Raw genomic sequence first — 9,632 nt, 5'->3', positions numbered from 1 at the left:
CAATTTCTGACAAGAAACAGATAGAGACGTCTAGACGATCAGATCAGATTTAACCTCTTTGTAAACAAAGCATTGCATTGTTTCCGCAGCAGGCAAAGAGGTTGAGTTGAGGTGGGCTTTACGCCTTCTGGCAAACAGCTACAATGCACCTACCTGTCACTCAACTCAGTACGCCCCTCTTAGTATGCAAATTAATGCAAACCTATCATTCAAAATATAATCAAAACGGATCGGCTATAAAAGCTTGATTTCCCCCAAACAGTTTTTACCAATAAAGAAATTAGCTATAAAGACAAAACTCGTTTTTTTGTTCCTCGCTATAAACGTCTATTTCTGCTGTTAAAGTGGGCATTTCAACATGTGAAATAACAGTGATTCATTGGCTTTTGCATCCGGCCACAAGTTGCATTATTGCATTAAGATTTGAACAGCGAGGTGATGTGAATAACAGACTGTTTGTTTGAGGGGCAAAAAAAAGAAATCAAGGAAGCTTAAAAAAAACATGTGAATTTATTTTCATGTTTATTTTTTCATTTCAAATGTTATTATCTGCATCAGGCTGCAATACAGTTTAAATTTGGTTCTAAACAACTTAAATACAACCAACAACAGGTCAACAATTTACCCCAATAATTGAGAGAGCAAAACACCAACACAACAATGTGACCCAGCAACCAGCACAACACTACACAATTTTTAAACTGTAGATACGTTCTTTAAAGCAAAACCTTAACTCCTCTGCTGTTGTGTCTCTGTATATTCTAACATAGATGCTGACATCCCTTAAACCACAGGACACAACAGATCACACAGATCAGTTCTTAAGTTCTCTCTGCACTCTAACCCCCATAGGACCATCTATTTCCACCAATCCTCTAATCCTCTTTGTGTGTCCTCATTCACAGATTCTAAATTGCTAAAACTGGAACAACTACATCTGCTTTTCAAAAACACTCACATAAACAGCCTGAAGCATTTTATGTCAGAATAACAGGGAGAAACCTGCTGCAGTTAGAAAGAGCAGATGGTGGTGGGCAATAATTAGGTTTGGTAAATGCGAGACAACTGGACCGAAAATAAGTATGTTTAAAACTTGAAATACATTACAATAACATGTTTCTTTTTGTTTGTCTAAAGGATATTTTCTCTGTATGTCTGTCTGTCAGAAGAGGAGAGAAGAGCACATTAGTAAATCATGCCTGCCAGTGAAAGTTAAGCCACTGCATCTAAGTGGTACATTGCCCTTGTTAGGGGAATACTGTATTTACCAAAACCTCTGCAACAACCTCTTCTCTGCAAAGACCTCCATTTTCACAAACATTCTGAGAATCCTCTCAGAGAGCTCCTAACTAAACTTTAAAAAATCCTAGCAAGGATTTTTATCTTAGGAGTGATTTAGGAACATTCTCAGAGCAGCTCTGAGCGAGGAAGGGACAGAAACTTTTATCTTAGTGAGGAGGTCTGATTGACCCCGTTGCTAGTTATGTCACATATTTTTTTAGAAGACCTGATTGGTTGATCCAAAAAAAGTAATGATGAAAAAATAGTTCTCTTAGTGATAATGGGCACTGATGAACAGTGAAATTGATTAGGCCCAATCATAGAATCCAGTCAGACAGTGTGTAATTATGAAGACTATGAAATTCTCTGTTAAATAAATTGTAAGACGTACTTTTAAAGTATATAGCCTGTATACAAGATGTTTGAAATCACATGCCCACTAAATATAGTGGGTTATATCAGCACGTGAAAAGCCTTAATTAGTGATTGGATGCACCTGTGGAGGTAACCACATGTAGAGAGACTCAACATGCATGTCTCACTTTGCACTGAAAAAAAGTCAGGGATGGATTAAAATGTCTGCATTAATATTTTTTGTCTGTCCGCCCAACTATGAGTCAATAAATATTCTTCACGTTGTGTTTGCAGAGCATTTCTCTATTTTCTCCTCCACTTGAGAAACTCTTAAGCCTCTTCACTCCTCATAACAGTAAACTGTAAAAAGCTTTGTGAATACCTTTCATCAGGATCTAGTCTTAACTTTAAGTGGAAATTCTTAGGAAATGACAATTTTTTTCTGAGAATTGTGTCACTAGGAGTGACTATTTGTACTCTAGGAGGCTTTGTGAATACGGCCCCTGGCTGTGGCAAACACATAATTACTTTAAATGTCAGAGCAAAACAATCCATTACAGGACAAAATTAGAAATGTCATTTGGCCAAACATTTGAGATGTTACGGATAATTATAGTTATTATTTTTTTGATTTTTTTTTATCGTCACAGTTTGACATCCCCTTTTAAAAACCAAACTGGCACATTGTTTCTCCTGAAGCAATGTACCACTACCCCTTTATTCTCCTGTTATTCACAGTTTTAGCTCAGCCTCCGGGCTTATTGCCTGCTGTGAACAAATAAAAGCTAGCCAGTCAGCTTGTTAGGAGATACTTTCCTACTCAACCCTGAGGGCATCTTAGTGACAAGAACACACACTACCACACTGATCACTCACACCACTAACCCGCATGCTTTACTGCTGGCATTGAGAGAATGCATTCAACATCAGCTTTCAAAAGCATGAACCTCAGTCTGAGTCTTGTATTTTACCAACCTTAAAATGACCATAAGATCCTGTGTCTAAGATGCACTTTCAATACCTTTTTTTCCATCTAAAGAAAGTGGGCTGTGTCCTGGTGTGATCAATATACCAATATATAATGCTGACACATGCAGCCACCATCTGCCACTGCATGCTACCTGGTGCATTTTAAAATGCACATTTTAATTGTGCATTGCAAGCAGCTGTTTCTCTGTGCAAAACATGTTGGCATAAGTAGGGACAGGGATGAGGCTTTCCTTTGTCATTAGGTCATAATCATGCATTTGAAGAAGACAGTGCAATAATGTTCTGTGAATAAACTGTGTGGAGTGCTGGTTTGATTGAAAATACTCCTCAATTAAAGAAAACAAGAGACCAGCAGAGGTGGGTAGTGCAACTCCAGAGGAATTGGTCATGGGCTTTGGGACCGTACTTCACAACTATCAACGTTGTGGTAGGCTGAGAGCTCAACTATTGTACGGTTAGCACGATTGCAAACTCCAGCAGATCACACTAAAAAGAGCTGCAGCTGCACAGAAACTGTACATTCAGACTTTGCTGAGGGCTATGGAATCATCACGCAGAAAGATAGTTTTGGGGAACCCTAAAAACAGACTGCATCTTATATACAGTTGCATCTTATAGTCTGTATTTTTTTGTAGACTTGATAACTAGTAGGCCATGGTAGAAGTTGTACGGGTGTAGTAGTTGGTGGTAGTTGTCTGGCCAAAGTGAGGTTTTGGGAAACAAGGATTTCCAGGTTCTCAGCTAAGGCTCAATGAGTTCAGCCAAGTAGCTATCCACCCATCTGAATTCAAACTTCTTAGGAAAAAATCTGTCTTCTCTTTTCTCTCTGATCCGCTGCTTTGTATTCTGCTCATGTAACAGAAGCAGAGATGCTGATAGGTCGTGATTTCTTCCTTCCTGCTGAGTTCTTTGTAGCCTTCAGTGAAGCAGCACTGCCTGATTCTTCCAGGAACTCAGGAGGAAATTCAGCCATCAGTGAGCCCTTTTCTCTCTCTAAAAGCAGTACTGTCCTCCAAAACCAAGCCACACAAACCAGAGCAGACTGATACATATTTATATTTTAAAGAGTGATTTTAAGTCGAGCAGCTGAAGTTTCTAGTGGATTTGCATAACAATGAACTATTCTTTTCACTTCTTTCATGCCATTTCTGCAGTCTGCTGGCTGATTATACAGTCCATTATCGGTGCATTTAGAACTTGTTTTGGGCTTCACAGAGTTTAGGATTAGATAATAAATTAATATATCTCTAATTGGTTTTTGGATTGTTGAAGATTGTTGTATTTTTAGTTTTCATTTATAATTCTTTGCATCATGTGTAGTGGTATGGTTTAGAAAGTCCAGGGGTACCGCTGTGGACTTGTACTGCAGTTACAGCCTGGTTTATTTCGAGATTGTTTCAGCCTGATGAGACACTGTAAATTCTGTGTTTGGCTTGTTTTGAGCTTGTGGTTGCTGCAGTGTTAATCTCCCCTGTTTTCACACACTGTGTAAATCGCTGACTTTACTGTATGTTAATGGTCCAAACACTTGCAACCCCATACATATTTAATGCTGAAGTCCATGAATGCAGATAAACACATTTCAGCAGTACTTACTTCTCCCTTTGGTTTCCCATCGAGTTCTGTGTCTGCTGCAGAGAGGAACAGGGAGGACAATGGCTGATCATCTTGAACTTTTTCCTGGAATCATCCATCATAGGTTGAAAGAAAAGCTCATGAAGTGATGCAATCCCTTAAAACACAATCTTCCTCATAACAAATCAGAAGTTTCAAGAATGCATTCTTTTTTTAAACAAAGGAGAAGTATCACATTGTCAGTATTTAGTGTGGTGTCTCTTTGCAAGCGTAGCCTCTATGTTTTTGCTGCTTGTTGCTCTGAAGCTTCTTGCTTGCATGTCTGTGGTTAAAGTGAGTAGAAGGTGAAGTCTGGCCATGACACAGTGAGAGTAATAGCTACACTCAGCTCACATTGATCATCTATAAACCGTCTGTAGAGCTGCAATAATAGTATACTGTTTCATTAATATAGAGACACCAGAGTAAACAGGTTTTATTGCTTAGTATTACAATGTATTTACCTCGCAGTAAAACATTAATTCATTAAACAGAGAACATATTGAAACATATTGAATGGTGAACAAATTCAGGACAGAACGATCCAAACGAAACTCCATCCATCCATCCATTATCTACACCGCCTTTCCTGGTCGGGGTTGCAGGTGGCTGGAGCCAACCCCAGCTGTCATTGAGCGAGAGGCGGGGCACACCCCGGACTGGTCGGCAGTCAATCACAGGGCTGACAACCAGCCACACTCACATTCACACCTATAGGCTACTAAGAGTAACCAAATAAAACCAAACAAGCATGTCCTTGGACTGTGGGAGGAAGCCGGAGTACTTGGAGGGAACGCAGCATGCAGGAGGAGAACATGCAAACTCCACACAGAAAGGCCTTGGCCAACGGGGGATTTGTACTATGAAACTTCTCGCTGTGAGGCAACAGTCCTAACCACTGCACCACTGTGCAGCCTCCCTAACAAAACTATTTTAAGGAAATGTATCTTCCAGAGCTTACTCAACATCAAATAATTCTGACCTTGCTTTGAGTCTGTATGGCCTCACGGGTAGCATTGATGAGAGTGGTTGCCATGGGTAACACACGTGCATGATGCTTGGGTTAGTACAACAGCCGAGTTTAAAAGCTTGTTTTTCCAACAAGTGATAAAGTCTGCATCAATTAGAAAAAGTCATCTATGTATTTATCTCTTCCAGACTCGACTGTTGTAACCCACTCCACTTCATCAGTGAGCCTAACGTACATACACTGTAATTAAATCAAAACGCTGCTGCCAGGCTTTACACACATAACAATGAGAAGCAGCCAAATAACTACAGTCCTTGCTCCCCTTCACTGGCTTCCTGTGAGTTCTAGAGATGTGACTGCTTGTTTTGAAAGAATGAAATGGCCTGGCTCCAGCCTGTATCTGTGATCTGATGCTCCCCATGAGCCTGACCGCTGTCTGAGGTCTTCCAGCAAGACTCTACTAGAGGTTTTGGCACCACAGCTGTGTAACAGTCTATCTCAGTATCCTCTTAAATCTCTTGTCAAATTTCACCGTTTCATCTGGCTTTCTTTTAACACTTGAATTTGTTGTACTTTTAACCATGTTTTTATTGATATATGGGTTTGTATTGTTATAGTGGATCTTATTTAAATGATAATTTACTTTTATTTATTTGTTTATTTTCTTTTTGTCTTGTTTTAATTGTAAAGCACTTTGTAACTTGTTTTGGTAAAGGTGCTTTGTAGCTTAAGATACTGATATACAGGGGGATAGATCTAGGCAAAGTGAATCGTAATTGACTATTATGAAGCCATAGCAGGTTAATTACTTAATTTTTATTTGCATTTATGGGTCATAACTATGGCAACGTATGACACACACAAGTATAAAGACTGTCATTAAGTCACATACTGTAAAGAGCGGCCTCTCTCTTTCATCTGAATGTGTTGCTGCCTGTCTGTCTGTCTAACAGCCCGATTAGCCTCGTAAAGCCGAGCTCTCAGAATGACGATGAATCATGTCAGTGTCTGCATTGACAGAACAAGGACAGAGAGGAGGGAGGTGTTCTGTCGCAGCACAATAGATCAAATCCTCACATGTCTGCAGGTTATACAATCTGTAGGTGTAATGCAGATGTGCAGAGGTAGAGGAGCGGCTGCTGAGTCTATCTGTACAGGTCACCAAAACACTCACACACACAAGAGGGTTCAATTCTCGTCCTCTTACAACTGCAAGATGTTTATTTGTATTCTGTCTGAGCTTCATGGGAAGCGATGATGAGCGTGGTTGCCATGGGTAACACATGTGCATGCTGTTTGGGTTGGAGTTAATTAGCAGACAGCAGAGTTTGTGAGGGTCTTTTTTCAAGGATGACAAGAGACAAAGTAAACACCAATGAATACATATTTAGAGGGTTTTTTTTACAGTGAATGTTATGCTCTGAAAACAACGTTGCGTCTCTAAGGGGCTTCAAGAATTGAAATTGCATTGAAAACCCTTTTTTAATCTCTTCATTATCCAACCCCCCCAAAATGTTCTTGAGGAATAGGCTCAGTACAAGATTTGTTTTCTTCAAAATAATCTTTATATTGTGATAAACGATTAACATGAGCCTTTCCATTATTTGCAGCCGTGATGAAAAAAGTAGTTGTGATGTTCATGTTGTTTCTGTTGTTTAAGTTGAGCAGAGTTTCACTTCCTTATACTCTTTCCTGCTAGCCTCAGTTCTCTGTGTTATGTTTTCTACTTTTGTTTTTTGTGTAACTAAAAAGTACTCATACTTGATCTAGTTCTATAAACTGTCATTAACAGTCACCCTCACTAAAGACTCCTCCTTCTCTTCAGTCATGCTCTAACCATCCCACAGCAGTATGCTCAATTTATAACCACGATGTGACCCGACTCACGACTCCGCCACCCCCGCCCCCTTTACATTTATTCCCCATACGATATGAATCCAGTCTAACACCGGCAGAACACAACGACTCCTTTATTTAGAAACTCTCCCCTGTTTTCTGCGGAGTGCCTGTTGAGTTCATGTCGTGAAAAATTGAAGGGCTTATATTTCTTCTATTTTGGCCACGTCCTCCATAACAATGAGACCAACCTTTTACTTTGAAGACCTTTCTGAATAATTTTTTAAAGCAATGATTCACTTTAAAAAAAACTAGTCTTCTTTAATGTTTCAACATAATCACGTCTGCTCACTTTTCCCTTTTTAGACCCTCAAGCCACACTGCTGTTTTTCACACAACCATTTTTATCGCTTCTATGTGCCTAATTTTAATAACTAAATACGATGCTCCAAGCGCTACTCCAGCCATAATTGGGAGAGGAGATGAGGCATGCATTAATGCTCTCCAGTCGCTTCTGAGATAGCCTTGAGTTCTGCACATGGTCGATGCACGTCTAAAATGAAGCTGTGTGAGTTGTGCACTCAGTGTGTCCTCAGGATGGTTAGCTGTACTAGTGATGATGGCAGCACAGATGTATCCCCTGACACTGATTTAAAGCACATTGTAAACTGAACTAGAATCAGCCATCAGTCATGACAGAATATTTCTCATCATCGTCTCTGTATCAGTAAACAGAAGAAAACAAACACTTCTTTAGGTTTTTGTTGGCTTAATGTTCAGCCTGATCCATAAATCCAGCCACAGGTATACCTTATCTAATAATGACACAGCATTGTTGCATGTAAAGACACTAGTCTAGTCATCATCGGTGGTCAGTTCGAGTATGACTGTTCTCCTTTGTCCTTGTGAGTCTTCTTGCGGGTGCCTCATATTTTGGTGCAGTGTGGGCAGGGGTTAGCGTTGGTGGTGTTAGGTTTAGTGTGGGCCTTTGGGTGAAGCATCTCTCCTTTCTTTGTCTGTGTATGTCTTCTGCATTGCTGATGAGGTCGATATTATATTAGTGCAGCACCTTCACAGACGAGCTTTGACCGAGTTGCCTTATTGGCTTGCTTTGGTCTCCCAGGTTTCCAAGGTTGATGTCACACTTTGTGGTGTTCCTTTTGATGTTGTCCTGTGAGCAGTTGGGAATAAAGGACATGTTTTGGAAGGCGAGAGTCAGGCATTCAGAATACATGACCGTCCCATCTCAGCTGGTGTTGGGCGATGGTAGCAGTGATAGTGGGGCTGTTGGTTTTGTCCAGAGCACTGGTGTTTGTGGATCTTTTTACTTCTGATTTATCTAAGGCATGTATGATGATATAGACTTGGGTGGGCATCACTGCTGCCTTTTTTAGACCAGGATTTTGGTTCTGGCCTGAAAGTCATTGTTTTTCATAGATCCTTTTTTTCATTCTTGAAAACGCCCGACTGGCACTCGTGTAGTACTTGACAAATACATTTAGCCTTTTTAACCATGAACTCTGATTTGTGCTTTTTTATTCTATATGTTGTGTTTATTTTATCTGGACCTTGAGTTTGTAACAAAGTCTGAATCAAATGGATTTAAGTCACGTCTCTCACTACTAAACACAAACTGATCAAAAGGATATAAAGACTAACTATTCTAACCATGGGCTAGGTAAAACCTTTCTGTCTTTTCTTAAATTATTATTTAAGAAGTTTGAAATGTTTTTAAGTTCATTTTATGTCCCACTATGAAGTTGCACTTTTTCCGACTTTTTTCCATCTTCTCTCTTGTTCTCCTCTCCAGAGAAGTAGAAGAAGAGCTGGAGGTGGTGTGGCAGGCAGCAACCAGAGAGAACCAGCAGATATGGAAGACTGTCCTGGACTCAAAACATTCCCCAAACCTCCTTGATCAGGCAACGACATCAAACCAGCAGCAGCAGCAGCCACACAGCACAGAACCTCTCCTCTCCACATCTCATCAAAGCTCTACGCCTCAGAGAAAGGCCATATTGAAATCTGACTCAAACAATTCCTTTGACGAGAAGCAGAAGTATGGGCTGGATTTTTATTGTTGAAACTTTTGGAGCCATAACCTGCACTAAAGGAACAGGTGGTTTGACCATTTGGCCTTGTCCACCAAGGGACCTCATGAATCTGTTTCTTCTTTATTTACAAAGATTATTGCCAATTTTGTCACTCCAAGCATTTGTTAATTCATTGAAGATAAAAATAAATCTGTTTGTAGCCTAATTTAATCTCTATGTTTTCAAACGTATTTTCACCCATTTTTCTCTCTTAGTGGACCCTGAACCCACCCAGCTCCTATGAATTGTCACTATCAGATCATTTAACATATCATGCCACCATAGAAAGACAATGGTTTGTCTTTTGCATCCAGACCTTCCAAAGAGTTTAAGTTTGACAAATCTGACAAATTGTAAATGTATGAATGACTCAGCGTAATTTGAAGTTCTTTTATCAGAATATTTGCAATTCACATTTGGGTATGACCTGTAGTTCTGTGGCTTTATTGACCTAAATATTTTTTATTCCTCTCTATCGCTCTAGACTTGTATGAGGA

General features: G+C 39.8%; 1 protein-coding gene across 2 annotated transcripts in view; it reads left to right on the top strand.

Moving 5' to 3' along the window:
* cep89 (centrosomal protein 89) overlaps positions 1–9,301 on the top strand; it is a 55,932-nt gene extending 46,631 nt beyond the window's left edge. Inside the window, exon 18 of one of the 2 annotated variants that reach the window (XM_061042326.1) lies at positions 8,856–9,301. In XM_061042326.1, the coding sequence (XP_060898309.1) occupies positions 8,856–9,126 (271 nt within the window). In that variant the 3' untranslated portion in view covers positions 9,127–9,301. The remainder of the gene's footprint in view (positions 1–8,855) is intronic. The other variant, XM_061042333.1, reaches the window with a different exon arrangement.
* The last annotated feature ends 331 nt before the right edge of the window (positions 9,302–9,632 follow it).

The sequence above is a fragment of the Labrus mixtus genome, chromosome 1, assembly GCF_963584025.1.
Source record: "Labrus mixtus chromosome 1, fLabMix1.1, whole genome shotgun sequence".
NCBI lineage: Eukaryota > Metazoa > Chordata > Actinopteri > Labriformes > Labridae > Labrus > Labrus mixtus.
This window is presented reverse-complemented; position numbering and strand designations above follow the sequence as displayed.